We start from the raw sequence: 24,847 nt of genomic DNA on the forward strand, positions 1-24,847 counted from the left end.
AAACAAGCCTTAACCAATCATAATTTGTAAATATCTTCCTTACATGTCACGAATTATATCCAGCACTCAGATATAACAATATATGTAAGTACCTCGATATAATAAACATGAATAAACACATTTGCTTTACTGAAGGCGAGCAAGAAACATTTTTTTCGTTTCCTGAAAAATTTGCAAAAATGGATAAGGAGGATTTTGGAACTGTGCGCCTCAAATGTGGTTGCAGATGACAGACCTTCATACCACATAATGGACTAATGGGTTAATGGAGTTAAACACACAAACTATTACACAATCCGTATTGCAGTCAGGGAAATAGATTCAGTATGAGATTGGGACTGAAGTTGTATTATAACCACACAAGTTATATGGCAGTTGTGATGTCGGTGGCATTTGTTACGTCATATGCAAAAGAAATTACATATATATTTTATATATTTTTTATTTTTAATTTATCAGCATGATTCTTTCTCTCAGGGATATTGTCTTTTCTTATCACTTTTACTTACGTGCATAAGTAAATGTGAAACGGGTTCTTGAAGGGCCTCAGTTATTAATGTACCAACTTTAGATTTTGAACGTTATGACTAAAATATAGTTGCCGTTAACTGAATTGATGTAATTTTGTTAATTTCTATTTGTTGATTGCAAAGCAAGGCTTGAGAGAATTTCGATTGTTGCCGTGGAGCGGCCAAGATAAAACTTACTGAACTCATGGAATCTGTATAATTCAAAAAACATGAACTTTAACGTAAATTAATTATCTGTTGCAATTCAAAAATGTTCTTATAACGAAATCTCTCATATTTACAGTTACTGTTAACACTTTGAAAAATAAATTAATACATCGGCGCGTAATGGCCGACCAGACATTGCATCGGAAGATGAGCTTCTCGCAGCGCAAATTACTGAAAAAAATTCTTATTCAAAATAATTAGCCACTGCGAGCATTTGAGGTGACAACTATTACAAAGAAATTCATTTTGTGATAATAATAACAATTTTATTTTAGCAATCAATACGAATGACTTACATAAAATATGTGTAGCTGCTCAATGTGCCTTCCGTACCACGAAACAAAACAGTGTGAGTACCATAAAATACGTCCTTCCTCCTCAGCCGTACATACGCGTCTCTTTCGATGCTTTTTTATTTTCATAGACATTAAATAAATATGCTATTCTTAAATTATGGCTGCATATCAGTTGTTTCAAGGGCATTAACTATATCTTTTACACTAATTATATTCATAAAATACTTAAACTACCGTTTACAACCGATAAAAATGTCAATACTTATGTGACGAAAAGAACGTCAATAATAATTCCAATTAATGACGAAAGTTACCATTATTAAGTTTTAGCTACATTTGCAAAACCCGCCCTTATCCATGATGACAGTTCCAAACTCCTTATCCAATGTTGAGTTCGAAAACAAGCCTTATCCAATCATAATTTGTAAATATCTTCCTTAATGGAAATGAAGTCCCATGCTTCTTTACAGAGCGTAGGGGAACGATGCGGGAGACCCGCACCGCCTTACTAGGCATATCTTCCTTACATGTCACGAATTATATCCAGCACTCAGATATAACAATATATGTAAGTACCTAGATATAATAAACATGAATAAACACATTTGCTTTACTGAAGGCGAGCAAGAAACATTTTTTTCGTTTCCTGAAAAATTTGCAAAAATGGATAAGGAGGATTTTGGAACTGTGCGCCCCAAATGTGGTTGCAGATGACAGATCTTCACACCATATAATGGACTAATGGTATAATGGAGTTAAACACACAAACAATTACACAATCCGTACTGCAGTCAGGGAAGTAGATTCAGCATGAGGTTGGGACTGAAGTTGTATTATAACCACACAGGTTATATGCCAGTGATCTGGGTATAGTGTAATTCACACTGGTTTAAGATAGCACATGACTTTTCAGTAATCAAATAATGCAGAGGATTAGTTCACTCAACTTATGAGCGTGCAACAGTGTCACATCTTCGACAATCGCCGATATTTCGCCATTTGTGACTGTAAAATGGTTAGGTGTTCAGAATCGAAGTATTGGCGGTTGTCAAGGACTTTATCTGACTACAATCCTGTAATTTTTTGAACATTTTATGGGCTAGAAGAATCCCTGGCTATCTCAAGTTTCAAAGTATCAAAGCAAATATTTTCCAAATGTTGTTCAGTTTTGTAGAGATTGCTTGAGAAATGTTTCTTCAGACTATTTACTCGAACGAAAGTTTACTTGCAAAGTACTTTCATTGTCATGCTTGTTGAAGTGTTGCTGAAGAGTTATATCTACTACACAATGATGGTTACAAGTGAATGATATAATTAATTTTTTGCAGTTTTTTTTTATAAATAACGGAAAGCTATGCAGTGAATATTATTCCTTTTCCCAACATATGTTCACAGGACTGTAAATGTTACATCAGCATCTCTATCAGCTCCTGGTGATTGTTCTGCCTGGCCAGTTCCAGGGGGCTTTTCCCGTCGCTATCCCTGGCACTCCTGTCAGCTCCTGCGTCCAACAGCGCAGCAGCCGCCTCTGCACGACCGTGGAGTGCCGCCCTGTGCAACGGCGTCTTCCCGAATGTGTTCCTGGCATTGAGGTCAGCGGAAGAGGCCAGCAGGACCCGCACCACAGCCACACGGCCTTTCCATGCAGCCAGGTGTAAAGGCGTGTTCTGCAAGTTGCTCCTGGTGTCTACCTGGGCGCCACCATCCAGCAGACAACTCACCGCCTGCACATGTCCCTCCCTTGCTGCACAGTGCAGTGCTGTCAGCATCTCCCCATCCCCAGCCCCAACATCCGCCCCTGCTGCAAGGAGTGCCCGCAGCTGCTCCACTGCCCCATCAGTAGCAGCCTCTCTCAACCTTCTGGCTCTCTCCTCTTCCGAAAGGCTCCTGTAAAAAAACAAAGATTATTACACTTTGTGATAAACATGCACACAAAATGAAGAAAACTATCATACGAGCTAAACTGTGAGCCATTCTGAATATTCATCTGCCCAGTGACAATCTAGAAATCTCCTTTCTATGATAAAGAATAGTCCAAAAGTCAGTGTATAAGGTACAGATGTATAGTAGTATCCTATTATCAAAGTCTTCATACAGCTTTCATCAAAAATTCCCTTGTGTTGTGTACATAGTTCCGCGTAGTCAGCGCATACACAACTTTCCCACTAGAGCGCGCCCCGCTAAGCACAACAACGCAGGCGCAGCGCTCGTCCGTCTCCGCTCTACGAGATGGCGCTGCCATAGAGACAGACCAAATTCTGCTTCCGCCGATCCGCGTATTAATATGTCCCGCAGCTAATGAGATTGCTGCTAACGTAGAACCTTTTCTCCTCGCGGATCACACTCGCGCAGTGGTACCTGAACGCTCGAGGAATTATAACGAGTGTACAGACCTCCGATTAGTCAGTCTGCATTAGTCTGTATCAGTCTGCATTAGTCTGTAGTCAAGTTTCAGTCTGCGCCTAATAAGATTATCATATTCCTGCACATAGCCATGAAGAGAAATGTATAGACACTTTGTCAAGTATCAGAGATATGAGATATTAAGATTAACGTACCAAGACCAAAGGAACTTCAGATTTTCAATTGTAAATAGCATCCACAATCAAGTTATGTACTATGTATGCTTTTCATTATTGTAATAAATGGGTGTGAAAATTAATCAAGTTCTGTTAAAAGTTGGTCACCGTCAATCTGCTACTCTAAGCGTGCAAGTGGCATTTCTTTCGTCTGACCTAACGGCAGAAGATAAACACGCCACGATAAGACCACGAGCATATTGCTGACACTCATCTACTTTGTTAGAGCGACAAGACAAATAATCTGTTGGTGTGTGTACCGAAGGTCTTACAGTACACACACCACACCTTGCCACATTTTTCATAATCCATTTATCACCATGACTTACTCTGAGCTCAGGATATTACTGTTAAGTTCTCATTGCCCTCCACTGACAGGAATTCCCAACAGTGATTATACTAGTCATCTGTGTGCAGCTATCCCTTCTGACACTAGCTAATGTAACACACAAATCAAATCATGTCTTGAGATATTTAACACTATGTCCATGTCCATGTCCATAATGTTATGTTGTCTCCTATGGTAGAAAGAATGCCATGTCCATAATATTATGGGCACAACATCTTTGTCTAAACAGCCACACCTGTGATATTATGCGCAGCACTCTCCATTCAACTGTTAGCTCTTGTCATTAATATTAATGGTCCAGAAGATAAGAGAAGTCACATAAATATATCTAGTATAGTCAGTGTGGTTAACGACAATGTAGTTTGTCAGTCGAAACAGTCGAACTCGTCAGCTTAGTATAAGACCAGTGTGTCCCATTTACGGCTGCTCCCTTCAAACACTGCACCAAATGTCTGCCTGATTTTCGTGGAAATTTGCACGTTGTTTACTCTAAGCAATAAGTCTGGCAATAGTCCACTCCATGACACATATTTTTCGCATTATGAAATGGTTCAAATGGCTCTGAGCACTATGGGGCCTAACAGCTGAAGTCATAAGTCCCCTAGAACTTAGAACTACTTAAACCTAACTAACCTAAGGACATCACAAACACCCATGCCCGAGGCAGGATTCGAACCTGCGACCGTAGCGGTCTTGCCGTTCCAGACTGCAGCGCCTTTAACCGCACGGCCACTTCGGCCGGCTCTTGTGATGGCCATGTGTCTCAAGGCAAGAGGAAAACTCGTAGACTGTGATAATAAATTGGATTTTCAGGCACTTATCTAGAATATCATTCGAACTACAGCAAGTAAATTTTCGATTCCTGGACACACTGTATACCTCCAACCGCTTACACATATACTAAGGAACAACACATCGTCAGTGGCACATGACAGCATTACTACGGTCCTAGTACGCAATACCTTCATTCTCACACCTCAAACTGCAAGTTTAATGTTGTGTTGACTAAAGTGGAGCAAATGCTTTATAGTCGAAAGGCAGTTAAGGAGGGAAACCACATTATGAGGTTCAAAAAACCCGATTTTTTTATTACATAAATCTTTGGCTTAACTATTCAAGAACATGCTGTCGAAATTTCAAAGCGAAATTCGCATTCTTTTAGATTTTATGAGCATAGAACCGAGTACGCATTATTCCAATATATGAAGATTTATCAAGGGATGAATTACTAGAGAGATGTTTAGGTGCCCACTCACAAAATACTAATGAAAGTTTTAATTCCACTATTTGGCGATTAGCTCCTAATCACTTGCACTCCGGAATAAAAGTCGTTGAATTGGCATCGTATTTAGCAGCGGGCTTATTGAATGAAGGAAATTAGTCATAAACGAGGCAGGAATTGTAGTTGTCACGCAAAGCTTCAATTAGGCCGAATAAATGGATAACCAGCGCGTGAGCCGGCAGAATCGACGTAGTTCATTGGAATCGAAAGCACTGCTGCAAGCGCAAAACGAAGCCTATGAGGAAGAAGAAGGATTTCTATTTGGTACTGGAATCGCAGATTAATCGGTAAGCAGTTTACATTATTGTTAACTTCCTAGAATTTCTAGTTTCCGAGAATTTATTTTTCAAACGCATTGATCTCGAAATAACTTTTCACATTTGCATGCAGTCTAATTCAAAAAATGTAGAACCGATCATTATGAAAATTAATAGTACGATTCTTTAAAAAATTACGAATTATATGAATTAACTTGCGAGATGATACCACGATTTTATTAATTTTCATTATTTTCACCTGCACTGAGGTTCATATTCTTAGAAAATAAAGTTATTAATGTAAAACAAAAAACCTTTTTGATTTCAGATGAAAATTGGGATAGCACGCAATTGGAGAACTATACTCACAACCTTCAGCGAACATCACAGCGTAATTTTGTTATTTTTGGCAGAAATTATTCAAGTGAACCTACATCCACCAGTATTAATTTGTTCCCTTGTAATTTATTATAAATTTAATGAGGTCCTTAGGTGTACAGTTTGAAACGGTGGGTGAGAAGGGTAAAATTTTCGTTGTTTCTTTCGTCATGCAAATGACCAAAATATTTTCCTTCGAATAATTCACGTGTCGCACAAAAAGACAATAATCTCATAAATATATAGGGATGGCACTGTTAATGTAAATAATATAAATAACTTTTGACATGGTTGTTAATGATTTACAGTGACATATATTTCCAACAGTTCTTTCTGTATTTTTAGTTTTTGCACTATGTTCGCCAAATTACCGAAAAAAAGTAAACCATACCTAATAATGGATTTAAAGTATCTTATATACGCTACTTTTCGTATTTCTGTGTAAGGTATTTTCCATATCAGTGCTGTTCACCTTGCAGATTTCGGTAAGCCCTTAACACTAAGTTTTTCTTTCCTTTGTTCATCTCAAAATGGTGTTCGGGATTTGCTTTAATTTGGTAATTACCTCCAGGTACGTATGGATGGGTCTCTGTTGTTTGTAGTGTCAAGTACAAGTTGTTCTTGCAACTATGTCAGCATGACGTGCCTACTTTAATGGTGATCAGTCCAGTTTGGTGGAAAGGTGTGCTGCAGTTCAATGTGCCTGTCGTTTACTATGCTGACTGATGTTATTTTCATCGTCATCCAGTTTCATATGGCATTCTGTAGACTAGATGGCATTACAGGCATTGTGAACCTGCGCTTAATAGAATCCTGTATAGCTTCCCTCTGGCAGGGGAGTATTATCTCGTGCCTGCTGGCTTTGATTAATGCAAAGTTTGTAAGGAAATACTAATTTTTTCTTGGAAGTAACTGGTTTCCATGTGTTGCTGATGAATAAACCTAGTTGTGGATTTATCTGTCCTCTGTTCATTGGGATATCCTTCTCAGGGGCCACAGTGTCACAAGATATTTGAATATACGGTAGTGTTTGTTTTGAATTGTTTCCTTGCTTCTTCTGATGTTCAGTGCTATTGATTGAGTTCCACCCAGTAGTACATGAGCGTGCTGCAGTGTTCAGGCTGAGAAGATAGTGTTGAGGATGTTGGCACTCTCTACAGTCTAACATACCTTTGACTCTCTTCTTTTAACAAATGTGGTAGGTATTAGAAGAACTGCTTCTAAATAATTTATTTTGATGATATATTTTGGAGTATACCGTAGTTTTCATGCCATACTCCTTTACTGGTGCACAAATTGCATTAAGTAGATGCTCTTAATTAAACTATGCATTTCGCGCCAGGTACGATATATATCCCAGTTACATCTCTCTTCAGTTATGTGAATACAAGTTATGTTAGGTTGTTAGTAGACACATCTAGTTCTCAGAGTTAGGAACTCCTACACCACCTTTTCACTCCTGTCATTTGGACATATGTTGTTATCTTTGTTTGACTCCCTCCAACACAACCACCTTGTTTATCACCAGACTTACTGCATATTCCAGAAGCATCATCTTACTGTTAACAACCTTGGGTCCTTGATGCATTTCATTTCAATGAGTGGTTCCACGTCAGTTGCATATAATGTTGCTGCCTGCAAGCATTCCTGTCGAATCCCCATTTTATTGATAATGGTGCTGTAAGTCGGCCTGCTAAAATTTTATAACCTCTCTGAGTTATGTAATCGATTGGCAGGTTTCTTTAGTTATTTATGCTTGACTCCATCAGCCCCTTAGTAAAGTGTCTAAGACACATCAGTTTGGCTAAAAGTTCATGAGACAAACATGTGACGTAGATGTTAGTTAATGACCATAGCTTCTCATAAAATTGCAAAGTCACTCCAACAATATTGCCTCTTTTTTTTTAATATGAGCTCATTATCACTCAGCATTCTTGTTTAATAAAAGAGAGCACTCCGCTGTCAGCTTTCGCGGTTATTACACCTGTAGTGACAGCGTGCAACTGTTCTAGCCATCTGTGGAAAGTGTGGAAAACAGCCTAAAAATGAGTTGGATAATTGATTCCTGCGTCCTTCGCTGCATTCACCTGTTAACTGTCCCGTTGGTGAACGCTTTGTCCTTTTATTTTCTTGTGTAGTGTGGGAAGCCGAAATTTACTCTTCCCTGTAACAATTTCATGCTGATATCGGTCTCGATTAATCCTCAAAAAGCTACATAATCTGTTCACATTTTTTGTAGAGGAGGTCGATTCACCTTTGATGAGCCAGAGATCTGTAGAGAATCTAGTTCATCCGAAGTGTTGTCAGGGGGATTTCCCCTAGTGATTCTGCAGTCCTTTTGCACTATGAAATTAGAGTTACCTTGTACAAATACTGTTCACAACTTTTTTCGTGTTACCCCAGGTGTCGACAGGAAATGATTTTAAATGCAGAATTTTACGTGCCCATTCGACACAGCTCTCACAGACTGGTTTTGTGCGACACTCTTTTTATCGATACTTATGATCAGGGACGGTAAAACACGAAGCACAACCGGCACTGCGGCAGTGACAGAACGTCCCTGGCCTGCGCTGGCTGCTGCTGCCGTGCAGCGGCGCTCCTCGGTTGCTGCTGGAGTACACGTCACTCTTCGCGCTTTACTGTCCCTGCTCATAGGTACCGACAAAACAGATATTGCAGTAGGTCTATTAGGGTCCATTCTACCGGATCGGATTATGTAATTCCGATTTAAAAATAATTTTATTTGTGACAGGAAACACACTGATTGTTTCCGTCGACATGCGCGTCACATGAAAGGAGTGATGAGCCATGGTTGCTTGGTCTTATCCCAGTTACACAGCGCAAAAACTAAACTGCAGACATGTGATGGTGACCGGGCCAAATATCTCACGAAATAAGCGTCAAACGAAAGAACTACAAAGAACGAAAGTTGTCTAGCTCGAAGGGGGAAACCAGATGGCGCTATGGTTGGCCCGCTAGATGGCGCTGCCATAGGTCAAACGGATATCAACTGCGTTTTTTTTAAATAGGAACCCCCATTTTTATTACATATTCGTGTAGTACGTAAGGAAATATGAATGTTTTAGTTGGACCACTTTTTTCGCTTTGTGATAGATGGCGCTGTAATAGTCACAAACGTGTAAGTACGTGGTATCACGTAACATTCCGCCAGTGCGGACGGTATATGCTTTGTGATACATTACCCGTGTTAAAATTGACCGTTTACCAATTGCGGAAAAGGTCGATATCGTGTTGATGTATGGCTAATGTCATCAAAATGCCCAACGGGCGTGTGCTATGTATGCTGCTCGGTATCCTGGACGACATCATCCAAGTGCCCGGACCGTCCGCCGGATAGTTATGTTATTTAAGAAAACAGGAAGTGTTCAGCCACATGTGAAACGTCAACCACGACCTGCAACAAAGATGATGTGCCAAGTAAGTGTTTTAGCTGCTGTCGCGGCTAATCCGCACATCAGTAGCAGACAAATTGCGCGAGATTCGGGAATCTCAAAAACGTCGGTGTTGGGAATGCTACATCAACATCGATTGCACCCGTACCGTATTTCTATGCACCAGGAATTGCATGGCGATGACTTTGAACGTCGTGTAGAGTTCTGCCACTGGGCACAAGAGAAATTACTGGACGATGACAGATTTTTTGCACGCATTCTATTTAGCGACGAAGCGTCATTCGCCAACAGCGGTAACGTAAACCGGCATAATATGCACTATTAGGCAACGGAAAATCCTCAATGGCTGCGACAAGTGGAACATCAGCGACCTTGGCGGGTTAATGTATGGTGCCGCATTATGGGAGGAAGGATAATTGGCCCCCATTTTATCGATGGCAATCTAAATGGTGCAATGTATGCTGATTTCCTACGTAATGTTCTACCGATGTTACTACAAGATTTTTCACGGCTTGACAGAATGGCGATGTACTTCCAGCATGATGGATGTCCGGCACATAGCTCGCGTGCGGTTGAAGCGGTCTTGAATAGCATATTTCATGACAGGTGGATTGGTCGTCGGAACACCATACCATGGCTCGCACGTTCACCGGATCTGACGTCCCCGGATTTCTTTCTGTGGGGAAAGTTGAAGGATATTTGCTGTCGTGATCCACCGACAACGCCTGACAACAAGCGCCAGCGCATTGTCAATGCATGTGAGAATATTACGGAAGGCGAACTACTCGTTGTTGAGAGGAATGTTGTTACACGTATTCTCAAATGTATTGAGGTTGACGGACATCATTTTGAGCATTTATTGCATTAATGTGGTATTTACAGGTAATCACGCTGCAACAGCATGCGTTCTCAGAAATGATAAGTTCACAACGGTACATCTATCACATTGGAATAACCGTCCGCCCCTGGTAGCTGAGTGGTCAGCGCGACGAAATGTCATACCTAACGGCCTGGGTTCGATTCCCGGCTGGGTCGGAGATTTTCTCCACTTAGGGACTGGGTGTTGTGTTGTCCTTATCATCATCATTTCATCCCCATCGACACGCAAGTCACCGCAGTGGCGTCAACTCGAAAGACTTGCACCAGGCGAATGATCTACCCAACGGGAGGCCATAGCCACACGGGATTTATTTATTTTTATTGGAACAACCGAAATAAAATGTTCAAACGTACCTACGTCCTGTTTTTAATTTAAAAGACCTACCTGTTACCAACTGTCTGTCTAAAATTGTGAGCCGTATGTTTGTGACTATTACAGCGTCATCTATCACAAAGTGAAAAAAGTGGTCCAACTAAAACATTCATATCTATTTACGTACTACACGAATATGTAATAAAAAATGAGGGTTCCTATTTAAAAACACGCAGTTGATATCCGTTTGACCTATGGCAGCGCCGTCTAGCGGGCCAACCACACATACACACACATATATAGTGTAAAAATAATGAGTTGTAAGTACCTTGCACGTCCAATCCATCAATTACATTTTTTTTTCTCTATACAAAATTTTAACTTTGGTATTTCTCCCTCTCTGCCAATCACCTCAACAAGAGGACTGGAGCAGACAAATTAACGATATATTGTCTAAAGAAATGGTTCCCCCTTTGTCAGTTTTCTCTCCTGGAGGGTGCAAAAATATTCATTAATTACAGATCTTCCAAGTGTGCCATACTCCTTTTTCACATTATATAGCTGACATGTTTTACTGTTTACTCGATCTCTAAAACTGCTATTCTACCTACATTACACACTGTCTGTCACTGAGTATTTAGTTTCATTTATTTGTTTGTACTTCTTCTGAAAAAATTATATCCAATTCTGAAGCGAAATGACACTCTTTCATGATTCGTATGTTTTATCTACAGGGCTATTACAAATGATTGAAGCGATTTCATAAATTCACTGTAGCTCCATTCATTGACATATGGTCACGACACACTACAGATACGTAGAAAAACTCATAAAGTTTTGTTCGGCTGAAGCCGCACTTCAGGTTTCTGCCGCCAGAGCGCTCGAGAGTGCAGTGAGACAAAATGGCGACAGGAGCCGAGAAAGCGTATGTCATGCTTGAAATGCACTCACATCAGCCAGTCATAACAGTGCAACGACACTTCAGGACGAAGTTCAACAAAGATCCACCTACTGCTAACTCCATTCGGCGATGGTATGCGCAGTTTAAAGCTTCTGGATGCCTCTGTAAGGGGAAATCAACGGGTTGGCCTGCAGTGAGTGAAGAAATGGTTGAACGCGTGCGTGCAAATTTCACACGTAGCCTGTGGAAGTCGACGAATAAAGCAAGCAGGGAGCTAAACGTACCACAGACGACGGTTTGGAAAACAGGATGGTGCTCCACCGCACTTCCATCATGATGTTCGGCATTTCTTAAACAGGAGATTGGAAAACCGATGGATCGGTCGTGGTGGAGATCATGATCAGCAATTCATGTCATGGCCTCCACGCTCTCCCGACTTAACCCCATGCGATTTCTTTCTGTGGGGCTATGTGAAAGATTCAGTGTTTAACCCTCCTCTACCAAGAAACGTGCCAGAACTGCGAGCTCGCATCAACGATGCTTTCGAACTCATTGATGGGGACATGCTGCGCCGAGTGTGGGAGGAACTTGATTATCGGCTTGATGTCTGCCGAATCACTAAAGGGGCACATATCGAACATTTGTGAATGCCTAAAAAAACTTTTTGAGTTTTTGTATGTGTGTGCAAAGCATTGTGAAAATATCTCAAATAATAAAGTTATTGTAGAGCTGTGAAATCGCTTCAATCATTTGTAATAACCCTGTATGATTGTATGCAATTCACGTCTATAGTACTTATTGTATAGTCTTCCATAGCTTCTGACATTTTACTTAACATATCTTACTTGTCTACATTAATAACAACTGCTAAAATGAGAGGAAAGTCTTCACATATTTCGTCCTGCACATCGTTATTCTTGCCTCTTACTAACAACGGGTTAATTATACTATCTCAACACAATGTCTGCTATCAAACTTCGTTTGTTTTTTTCTCTTCACCAACAAACTTTTCGCTACCCTTTGTTAACAATTATCTAGGTTCGTTTTATTTTCTGATCTTACTCTTATTTCCTCATCTGACCATGTCCATAAAGGTTTTTCGGCTTTTTGAGACCTGTCGACAAGTTTTCTTCGCTCTTTATTTTCTTATTTTCATACTGTGAAGTCCTTCCGTTTTTAAACCGGAATCTTTTCTCATTCCAGTCCGCTTGTTTCTTTCCCTGTCTTCTGTTATATTCTCTACTGAAGCTGTATTAATTTCGATTTTAGTATCTGCTACATAATTACAAGGCCTATGCTGGACAGTACATACACTACCTTTAACACTAAAGTTTGTGTTTCGGGGTGTAAATGTCACTGTGTCATCTTACACTGAAAAGTTTCTCTTTATTACAGACTGATCCTTAGTGTGCTCTTGCGTTGTTCCTGATATTTTCTTCTCTTTGGTTGTTTGCTTGTACCTCTTGTTGTCTCACATGGCCCATGTTATTTGTATGCACCACATCTGGCAAATTTCTGTTGGGTTACATTCCTCTTCTATGTCTCCTAGCGTTATTCCTCAAGGTGCTTGAGTTTCTGTTGGACACCTACGCTGCATCAGGGTTCTAAAAGTACAGTGAGTTCACAGGTCATAGACATCCGCAACATCCTAAGTAATATATGCGTCATTCGAATGTGGTTTGAAATCTCAGCAAGTAACTTCTGAACAAGAAGCAGAAACTCGTGCTAGCTTCCGCGTGGTTCACTCGGTGGCAAAACGTGGAAAACCAGTTACAGAAAATGAATTGCTGCAGTTGAACAAATGCGTACAAAAAAGCTAATGTATTTAAAAATATCAATCTGTCAGTAAACACTGTGGCTCAAAGAGTAAATGAAGTAAATGATATTGCTGAAATATAATAACTCAATTGTTTGAGAAAACTCAACACATAAGTGTGGTTCTGTTCGGCTCTGGATGAGTCAACAGATGTTTCAGATACTACAAAGTGGTTAATTTGTATTCGACAGATCAAGAAAAATTATGAAGTGTATGAAGAGTTTCATAGCATTCATGGTGACGCCACTGGAGAAGAAATTTTTACAGGAGTAAAAAGTACTGTTCAGGAAAACAATCTTTAATGAAAAAACTTATGGTGTATCACAGCTGATGGTGGCAAAAAACACGTGTGAAAAAAATAAAGATGTCATTAGCCTCGTGTCAGAGAAGGTAGAAAACGGTGGGGGATAGACACTATCATTCATACATTACATCATTCATCAACAATGATTGTGAGGAAAATACTTGGATACGTCAGAAGTTTTAAAACCAGTTAACTATTTACGATCACACACTCTCAACCGTCGTCAATTCCGCTGGTTTACGGAAGAGATTGAAGAAAATGACTTGAAATATTATATAGCAGTAGGCAGGCTTAGCTGTGGAAAAGGTGTGAAACGATGTTTTGAGCTACGAATAACAATCTAAATTTTGTTGAATGAAAAGAATCATCGTCTGGTTGAGTTACAAAGCAGTGAGTGGTCACGGATGTTTTCATTTCATGCAGATTTAAACAAACATTTGAACAACTTTAATTTAAAATCAGAAGTAGAAGACTAGTTAATGGCTGATTTGTATGCTCATATTACGTCCTTTCGATAAAACAAGTTTTGTTTCAGTCTCAGTTGAAGAAAACATGTTTCACGCGTTTTAATAGATGCCAAACTTCCAGTCAGCAATCAGAGACCCTATTACTGGTAGATTTCGCAACAGAAATATTGACTACTTTTAAGAATAAAATTTGTGTGGTTTTTCAGATTTTGATGCAATTGCAAACGATATCAAGATTTTTCAAGTCTTTTAACGCCGGTATAGAATGTCTTACCCCAGACTCCAAATGGAAATGTTTAATTTGCAACATAACGATTTTTATAAATAGCCATATTTAATTCATCATTGCTGGAATTTTATAAGTCCTGATCAGCTGTTCGTAGCTCTTTTGTCACTTTCGGTACTACTTACATCCGTGAAAAAAATTCTCCACAGTGTACTACACAAAAAATAGTTACAGATCCAAACTAACTGATGATCATTTGAAGTCGCTGTTGATAGTTTCCACAATTAACTTGATCCACACCTGCAAACAACTGCAAGTGGAAATTGCAGCTATATAAGTCTCAATTAAAAATTACAATAGTGGCCAAAGAGACTGATTCAGACCAGATGATGGTTCTTGACATGGTTATTGAGGACTGAAAAAATAACAATAAACAGACGCTTTATGAGAAACACCGTTGGTTAGGTGAGTAAATTTCCTACATTTTTCTTCCATTCGTTATGCGAATTACTCGTAATGGGAGGAGCACGATAAGCAAGGATCGACTGTAACAGTAAAAAATTGCGGCGGACCGAATAGCACGCATGTCTGACCCGTTACAGCTGGCCAGATTGATGGCGTTCGCGAGCCGGTGTTGGCCCGCGGGCCATAGTTTGGAACGCCTGATATAAACAAACGATTTAGGACATCATATGTGTAATCCTCTTTGATTGTTTGCAGATGATGCTGTCATTTAGTCTAGTAAAATCATCAGAACATCAAATCTACGCTACGATTGTCCGTTCTCTGCTAGAGTACTGCTGTGTTGTGCGGGATCCTTAGCAGGTAAGACTGATGAATGACATCGAAATATTCCTAAGGAGGGCAGCTCGTCTTTTTTATTATGAAATAGGGAAGACAGTGTCATGGATATGATATGCAAGTTGGAGTGACAATCATTAAAACACAGGCTTTTTCCTTATGGCCAGATATTTTCACGAAACTTCAATCGCGAACTTCCTGCTCTGAACGCGAAAATATTTTGATGATCCGCACCTACATAGGAAAAATGATCATCGTAATAAGCCAGGAGATATCAGAGCTCGGACGGGAAATTTTCCTTTTTCTTCTGAACTGTTCGGGAGTGGAAGGCAGTTCGATGAACCCTCTGACAGCCAGTTAAGTGTGAATTACAGGGTGACAATTATTGAACTATATAAAAAAACGTATATTAGTTACGAACTACGGCTTGCACACACTTGCCCGCATCTCGTGGTCGTGCGGTAGCGTTCTCGCTTCCCACGCCCGGGTTCCCGGGTTCGATTCCCGGCGGGGTCAGGGATTTTCTCTGCCTCGTGATGGCTGGGTGTTGTGTGCTGTCCTTAGGTTTAAGTAGTTCTAAGTTCTAGGGGACTTATGACCACAGCAGTTGAGTCCCATAGTGCTCAGAGCCATTTGCACACACTTTATTCAATTTGTAAACGTCACTACAGATATTCAGATTTAGGTTATGACATGTTTGATATGCCTGCATCATCGGCGAAGATGTGGCGCAGACGAATAGCGAAACTCTGCGTTACCCGCTGAAACGTCGGAATATCGCTGGTGTCGATATCCTCCTGCATGGCTGTTTTCTTTAATATAGCCCCACAAGAAGGAGTCGCATGTATTCAGATCCGGAGAACGTAGTGGCCAATAGATGCCCATGCCAGTGGCCTCTGGGTATCTCAGAGCCAGAATGCGATCCCCAAAGTGCTCCTCCAAAGACATCAAACACTCCCCTGCTCTGATGGGGTCGATATCCGTCTTGAATCTTGTCGAAATCATGGTTACTCTGGATAATGGTGAGATGAAATCATCTTCCAAAACCTTCACGTACCGTTCGGTAGTCACCACGCCATCAAGGAATATCGAACCGATTATTTCGTGACGCACCACACCATCACCCATAGAGGGTGAAGACATTTCTCGATCGCGAAATGCGGATTCTCAGTCTCCCAAATGCGCCAATTTTGCTTATTGACGAATCCATCCAAATGAAAGTGGGCTTCGTCGCTAAACCAAACTATACTAATTCCCATCATGCCCCGCGGCCAACCGCGCATTTTGAACGACTTCACGCAAACCTTCAGAACTTATGACGACTTTATTTCACGTAGTTCAATAATTGTGTCCCTGTACATAGTAACCGTGTAGATGTAGACGTACTTTACTCTGTTTAATTTGAAAATGTAGACCCGTGTAAGTATTCTTCAGGTACCAACTGCATAGTAAAATTAAAATTTTACAGCCGGAAATGTCACAGTTAATCAAATATTCCGAGCTATTATGACATGGTCGGATGGATTTCACGTTAAAACCCAACGTTTCGTCCCCATCTTCGGAGGACATTTTCAAGAGGGATTGTAGTTTCTTTGAGTGTCCGATTCACAGATGGAGACAAAAGTTAGATTTTAACGTGAAATCCATCTGAACACGGCATAATATCCCGGCATAGTTTATTAACAGTGATATTTCCAGCCGTGAAAGTTCACGTTCTAAAATTAGACGCCTCTGCGGGAAGATGTCAAGAAATGTGCACACATGGAAGGTCTGCGGAAGAAGAGAGTGCAGCTTTTGCGTTCCCTCGGTCTCGGCCAAGGCACACTAGATTTTCGAACGGACGGAAGAGGCCTTACTATGAGAGCGGATTCAACAGACCCGCCGGCACCTTTCAAGTTCTGACTGTAAGTGACTGTCTCCCATATTGCTATCAGCAATAAACTGTGTAGTGGTGAATGGGGTAGAATTGAGAGACAATTGCACTATATTATTAGGAAGCGTATATTGGCAACGCCTAATAGACAGAAGGAGGAATTTGACAATTTGCAACCTACTCAGGCAATCCACCATTTAGACGCTTCCCACAAGGTTATCAATTTTCCGAACGTTTGGTATCAGACGACGAGAGATCTGTGGTTACCAAGGGCGGAAATTTTTCCAATAGTTCGTGAGTTGTGCCCACGGAGGAAATAACAGTGTAGAAGCACACATTCGTAGTGTGGACTCGGTTGCAGCTGAAAAAATCCGTATAGAAGCTGTAAGAGTATTGTCTCGCGCAAAGCCACCAAAAAAAATCACTTAACCGTGTGTGAGGAATGCTATAAAACGCCGTAATGAGGATGAGAGCATTATCATTCTTCACGCTGACAAGAGAAATGCGACGGTAGTTTTGAACGTGACCGACTATCATAGTAAGATTAGCGACTTATTAGATCCATACGCACACAGCAAACTGTGTAAAGACCCCACTGACGAAGTTCCTAGAACTGTTACTCGGATGATAAAAATATCCTCTGCTGAACAGAGCGTTCAAAATTCTGTTCAGTTTAGTTGCACTACCACCAAGGCTTTATGAGTTGCCGAAGGTTCATAAAGAACATGTTCCTCTAAGGCCTATATTTAGCCCTAGTGGTTCGCCCACTTATTCGATAGGCAAGTTCTTGACAACATTATTACGGCCTATGAGGGCTGATCAGACTTCTATATGAAGAATTCAGCATACATAATCAGTAAATTAAATGTCATAGTGGTCCACCCAGAGGACATTAGTTAGTTTTGATGTGGTACAGCTACCTACTATGGTTCCGCTGAATGAAGTGTTAAAACAGCTGAATCAGATTTTTCCTCCTGATATTGCTGTTCACATATTGCCACACAACCATGTATTTCAAATGGAACGATGAGCTCTGTAAACATAAGTATGGCGTGGCTGTGGGGAGAAGTTATATCGAAAGTCTGTATGGAAAAATTCAAAGAGCAGGCCTTGGAAACTGCCAACAGAAGACTGAATACTTGGTTCGACTACGTAGACGATACGTTTCTTTTGTGGAGACTTCGCAGAGAGGAAATAGGTCGTTTTCCCAAGCATCTCAACGAGATTAATCCGAAGACTCAAGTTTACAAAGGAGGTGGAGGCAATCAGGAGACCAAATTTTCTTGATGCGCTATGTTTCAAGAAAGAAGATGGTAGTTTAGGCCACACAGTTTATAGAAAAACAACACATACAGACCGTTACCTACACCAGGATTCGAACCACCGTCCAGAACAAAAGCGAGGCATCATAGAAACGCAGGCGGACAGAGCAAGGAATACCTGCGAACCAGAGCTGCTTGACGTGGAATTAAAACATCTCGTCAATGCGCTGCTCAAGAATGGTAGAAAGAGCATTATACCGACCTATAAAAATCATAGCAATGCACATGCCTCTGTGAAATCGAAAGTTTTCGTACCTTTCGTTCAGGAAGTTACTGACCCCATAGGAAAATGAAAAAAAGTAACATCGCGGTAATCTATAAACCCACCTGGAAGATTGGATCACCTGAAATTGGCCAAGAGTGCTCGAAACCCCTGGAAACTGCAGGAATTGGTAGGGTTCCGTGTAGGGAGGTGTACGTGGGTATTACAAAAAGAACGATAAAAAATACTGCAAGACCTCAGACTAGCTGTTGCGGAACATGCTTTGCAGCCAGGAGACCACGACACTCATTTTGATAGGAGTCCAGTGGCAGCCACAAAGGCTATACAGAGGTGCCATAGAGACTGTAAAACACGCCAGGAGTTTCAGTGGAAAGGAGGAGGGCATGAAATTGAACGACATCTGCATCTTAGTGATGAAGAAAATGTGTACCAATCTTCCACCACGGGGTGACAGCAACAGCGGACGACGGTAGTCGACAAAGGCCAATTGCACCCCTGTATCCAAAGCATGTCACGTCACGCCATTGCGTGGAAGCATGCCTAACCGGAATTTTGATGCAGTCATTAGCCATCCGACCACAGCTTAATCGTCCGGAATATTTAATTGTTTGTAACCAACTACACTGTCTCTTATTTTAACATGAGCTGCATTGGAAATGAAGGCATGTTGTGAACTTATCAATTCACCGTCAGCTGATGAGATTATTCGCAAAGCCAAATATCGACGTCCACTCCAAACATTGATGTCCAAAAAAGACAAACGGATTTAGGATTGACTTGTGATGAACCTAAAAGCTGTAATCAGGACACCAAGGAAACGCCGCGAGCTGCAGGTGGTTGTTTACAACTGATGAGGCACGCAACGAAGCACACATGTCACGGCCACAACAGGACTGGCAGGGTTACCGACTTACGGTGACCGGGTGCCTTAATCATTAGACCAGCGGAGCATGCCTATAGACCTCACACCATAATCCATTACTGCCGGTGATTCCAGGAATTCGCGACAGAAGGAAGCGCAGCACCGGTCGTAAATTTTAATCCGTTTATTGCTGGTCGATTTCAGCTACTGTGCACCTATCTCAGTGCACTATATACAAGTCAGTTTAACTGATATTTTTTATCTGTAATGTCAAGTGGTGTCAAGTGCTATTATATTTATGATGAGTGGTCATGACTTTGATATAAAGCACTGAAGATAACTCCAGAGTAGCGGAAATCGATCTGCAATAACCCCATTAAAATTTACGACCGACGCTTCTCTTCCTGCTATGGTAAATCTCATTAATACATTCGTGAAGACAATGTTTCTGAAGGGGAAAGAAACCTGACTGCAGGAATGTTTTCTGAACACAATCACCAAGCGTTTCTCATACAGGGTGTTACAAAAAGGTACGGCCGTACTTTCAGGAAACATTCCTCACACAAAAATAATGAAAAGATGTTATGCGGACATGTGTCCGGAAACGCTTAATTTCCATGTTAGAGTTCATTTTAGTTTCGTCAGTATGTACTGTACTTCCTCGATTCACCGCCATGATTTCATACGGGATACTCTACCTGTGCTGCTAGAACGTGTGCCTTTACAAGTACGACACATGTGGTTCATGCACGATGGAGCTCCTGCACATTTTAGTCGAAGTGTTCGGACGCTTCTCAACAACAGATTCGGTGACCGATGGATTGGTAGAGGCGGACCAATTCCATGGCCTTCCATGGCCTCCACGCTCTCCTGACCTCAACCCTCTTGACTTTCATTTATGGGGGCATTTGAAAGCTCTGTCTACGCAACCCCGGTACCAAATGTAGAGACTCTTCGAGATCGTATTGTGGACGGCTGTGATACAATACGCCATTCTTCAGAGCTGCATCAGCGCATCAGGAGGGTGGATGCATGTATCCTCGCTAACGGAGGACACTTTGAACATTTCCTGTAACAAAGTGTTTGAAGTCACGCTGGTACGTTCTGTTGCTGTGTTTCCATTCCATGATTAATGTGATTTGAAGAGAAGTAATAAAATGAGCTCTAACATGGAAAGTAAGTGTTTCCGGACACATGTCCACATAACACATTTTCTTTCTTTGTGTGTGAGGAATGTTTCCTGAAAGTTTGGCCGTACCTTTTTGTAACACCCTGTATATGTCGCTCATAGCAGATAATCCTTATCTTACATCGACTGCTTCCGCAGTGATGTTGTTAAGACGTACCCTGTGCCAGGACGTATGTTCCTACTGTTTAGAACGCAAAGATGGAAATATCATCGACAATAGGAGTTTGAGATAGGCCTGGACATGTGATGCAGTAGCTTAATGTTCAGGCAACTGCATTTCATAATCAAGAATTCTGCATTCGAGTCACAGTTGGTCGCAAATTTTCTATGGTTATTACACGTGGAAGTGTCCAAAAAAAGCCATTTAAAGAAAAATTTTGAAAATTTGTCATATTTACACACACACACACACACACACACACCAAAACGTGTCATTTTCTTATTCGACTGCTGAGTATTATTTAGTTAGTCTTATCCTAATTATAATGTTGATTGGAATACTCTCTTTCAAATTCTGAAGGTGGCAGGGGTAAAATACAGGGAGCGAAAGGCTATTTACAATCTGTATAGAGAGCAGATGGCAGTTATAAGAGTCGAGGGGTATGAAAGGGGAGCAGTGGTTGGGAAGGGAGTGAGACAGGGTTGTAGCCTATCCCCGATGTTATTGAATCTGTATATTGAGCAAGCAATAAAGGAAACAAAAGAAAAGTTCGGAGTAAGTATTAAAATCCATGGAGAAGAAATAAAAACTTTGAGGTTCGCCGATGACATTGTAATTCTGTCAGAGACAGCAAAGGACTTGGAAGAGCAGTTGAACGGAATGGACAGTGTCTTGAAAGGAGGGTATAAGTTGAACATCAACAAAAGCAAAACGAGGATAATGGAATGTTGTCAAATTAAGTCGGGTGATGCTGAGGGAATTAGATTAAGAAAAGAGACACTTAAAATAGTAAAGGAGTTTTGCTATTTGGGGAGCAAAATAACTGATAATGGTCGAAGTAGAGAGGATATCAAATGTAGACTGGCAATGGCAAGGAAAGCGTTTCTGAAGAAAAGAAAATTGTTAACATCGAGTATAGATGTAAGTGCCAGGAAGTCGTTTCTTAAAGTATTTGTATGGAGTGTAGCCATGTATGGAAGTGAAACATGGACGATAACTAGTTTGGACAAGAAGAGACGTTTGTGGCACAACTTGACAAGAAGAAGGGACCGGTTGGTAGGGCATGTTCTAAGGCATCATGGGATCACAAATTTAGCATTGGAGGGCAGCTTGGAGGCTAAAAATCGTAGAGGGAGACCAAAAGATGAATACACTAAGCAGGTTCAGAAGGATGTAGGCTGCAGTAGGTACTGGGAGATGAATAAGCTTGCACAGGACAGAGTAGCATGGAGAGCTGCATCAAACCAGTCTCAGGACTGAAGACCACAACAACAACAATTATAATTCCTTCATTTCACCATCAGTTATTCTCACGACAAAGGCACTGTAGAGATGCAGTGCATCGCAGTAACTTTCCACGTCCGTTCGTTCCACGATCAAATTGGAAGATATAAAACCATCACTGAAAGCAGAAATCGCACACAGCAGACCAGTACATTTACTGTGCTTAGAAAAGAATTTTGTTTTTAGCACCTTTGTGTTCTGAACAGAAAATAACATCGACTGAACGCAACGAAGGCTGTAGAAAATCACTTTGATCCACGTCGGCCGTTACGTCGAAATTTAGCACACCAAAAATTTATGAAATTAATTGGTTTTTTTTCTGGCAACTAAAACCGCTGCTTCATCATAACATATGATAGTGTCCAGAATGAGATTTTCACCTTGCAGCAGAGTGTGCGCTGATATGAAACTTCCTGGCAGATTAAAACTGTGTGCCCGACCGAGACTCGAACTCGGGACCTTTGCCTTTCGCGGGCAAGTGCTCTACCACCTGAGCTACCGAAGCACGACTCACGCCCGGTCCTCACAGCTTTACTTCTGCCAGTATCTCGTCCCCCCACCTTCCAAACTTTACAGAAGCTCTCCTGCGAACCATGCAGAACCAGCACTCCTGAAAGAAAGGATATTGCGGAGACATGGCTTAGCCACAGCCTGGGGGATGTTTCCAGAATGAGATTTTCACCCTGCAGCGCAGTGTGCGCTGATATGAAACTTCCTGGTAGATTAAAACTGTGTGCCCGACCGAGACTCGAACTCGTCCGAGTCCCGAGTTCGAGTCTCGGTCGGGTACACAGTTTTAATCTGCCAGGAAGTTTCATCTACATCTACATCTACATCTACATCTATACTCCGCGAGCCACCTTACGGTGTGTGGCGGAGGGTACTTATTGTACCACTATCTGATCCCCCCTTCCCTGTTCCATTCACGAATTGTGCGTGGGAAGAACGACTGCTTGTAAGTCTCCGTATTTGCTCTAATTTCTCGTATCTTTTCGTTGTGATCATTACGCGAGATATATGTGGACGGTAGCAATATGTTGCCCATCTCTTCCCGGAATGTGGTCTCTCGTAATTTCGATAATAAACCTCTCCGTATTGCGTAACGCCTTTCTTGAAGTGTCCGCCACTGGAGCTTGTTCAGCATCTCCGTAACGCTCTCGCGCTGACTAAATGTCCCCATGACGAATCGCGCTGCTTTTCGCTGGATCATGTCTATCTCTTCTATTAATCCAACCTGGTAAGGGTCCCATACTGATGAGCAATACTCAAGAATCGGACGAACAAGCGTTTTGTAAGCTACTTCTTTCGTCGATGAGTCACATTTTCTTAGAATTCTTCCTATGAATCTCAACCTGGCGCCTGCTTTTCCCACTATTTGTTTTATGTGATCATTCCACTTCAGATCGCTCCGGATAGTAACTCCTAAGTATTTTATGGTCGTTACCGCTTCCAATGATTTACCACCTACGGCATAATCGTACTGGAATGGATTTCTGCCCCTATGTATGCGCATTATATTACATTTATCTACGTTTAGGGAAAGCTGCCAGCTGTCGCACCATGCATTAATCCTCTGCAGGTCTTCCTGGAGTACGTACGAGTCTTCTGATGTTGCTACTTTCTTGTAGACAACCGTGTCATCTGCAAATAGTCTCACGGAGCTACCGATGTTGTCAACTAAGTCATTTATGTATATTGTAAACAATAAAGGTCCTATCACGCTTCCTTGCGGTACTCCCGAAATTACCTCTACATCTGCAGATTTTGAACCGTTAAGAATGACATGTTGTGTTCTTTCTTCTAGGAAATCCTGAATTCAATCACAAACCTGGTCCGATATTCCGTATGCTCGTATTTTTTTCACTAAACGTAAGTGCGGAACCGTATCAAATGCCTTCCTGAAGTCCAGGAATACGGCATCAATCTGCTCGCCAGTGTCTACGGCACTGTGAATTTCTTGGGCAAATAGGGCGAGCTGAGTTTCACATGATCTCTGTTTGCGGAATCCATGTTGGTTATGATGAAGGAGATTTGTATTATCTAAGAACGTCATAATACGAGAACACAAAACATGTTCCATTATTCTACAACAGATTGACGTAAGCGAGATAGGCCTATAATTATTCGCATCTGATTTATGACCCTTCTTGAAAATGGGAACGACCTGCGCTTTCTTCCAGTCGCTAGGTACTTTACGTTCTTCCAGCGATCTACGATAAATTGTGTTTCTATTTTTTGCATAAACTTTGTTAATGCCAATATAAGTGGTACTATAAATGTGGGAACCGAGCACGTCTGCTGACACAACTCACCGATAGTAGGAGACGGCAACGTCGAACAGTGGAGGAGTGTCGCAGGCAGCCGTGGGCGGCGCAGCTGCGGCAGCGGCCCGACCGCGCCCGCCGGGCGGCTGGCGGCGAGCGGCGTGTGTGGCCGGCGCGCTGCACACAGAAACCCAAGGGGGCTGCTTACTGACCACTGTACTGCTGACGGATTGTCTACGATCAGGCAACACAGCACACACTGCCAACAAGAATAGTCCGTCAATTAACATGAATGACTTACCGGTCAACCTGTCAGATTCTACACTGCTTCGCCTTCATTCCTCATAGGCGTGTCTTACCGTACCACTCAACAGACAGGACAAAACAAAGTACAACAATGGTAAGCATAAGGGATAAAAGAATTATTAGACTCACTGGAGAATTAATGGACATGACAGCTTAAATACATCACTATAGCAATAACCGGACAGAAATGAGAAGCGCACTAATCAGACTGTCTCTGACCTTCAGATATACTATTTCGATCAGATGGTTTTGAAAGTGTTTGCTACTTGTGTCTGAGAACTTCGCTATAAGGTGCATAGCTACATCTACATATTTATACTCCGCAAGCCACCCAACGTTGTGTGGCGGAGGGCACTTTACGTGCCA

At 41.5% G+C, this 24,847-nt stretch overlaps 1 protein-coding gene across 1 annotated transcript; it reads right to left on the reverse strand.

Annotated features, from left to right (window-relative positions):
* Window positions 1–907: 907 nt before the first annotated feature.
* On the reverse strand, window positions 908–24,726 carry LOC126092053 (ankyrin repeat domain-containing protein 65-like). Its single transcript, XM_049907461.1, has 2 exons — window positions 24,224–24,726; window positions 908–2,920 (listed from the first exon to the last, which is right to left on the reverse strand). Exons 1-2 carry the CDS (start codon window positions 24,463–24,465, stop codon window positions 2,440–2,442), a joined length of 723 nt encoding a protein of 240 aa, XP_049763418.1. The 5' UTR covers window positions 24,466–24,726; the 3' UTR covers window positions 908–2,439.
* Window positions 24,727–24,847: the final 121 nt, after the last annotated feature.

This window comes from Schistocerca cancellata, chromosome 7 (genome assembly GCF_023864275.1).
Source record: "Schistocerca cancellata isolate TAMUIC-IGC-003103 chromosome 7, iqSchCanc2.1, whole genome shotgun sequence".
Classification (NCBI taxonomy): Eukaryota; Metazoa; Arthropoda; class Insecta; order Orthoptera; family Acrididae; genus Schistocerca; species Schistocerca cancellata.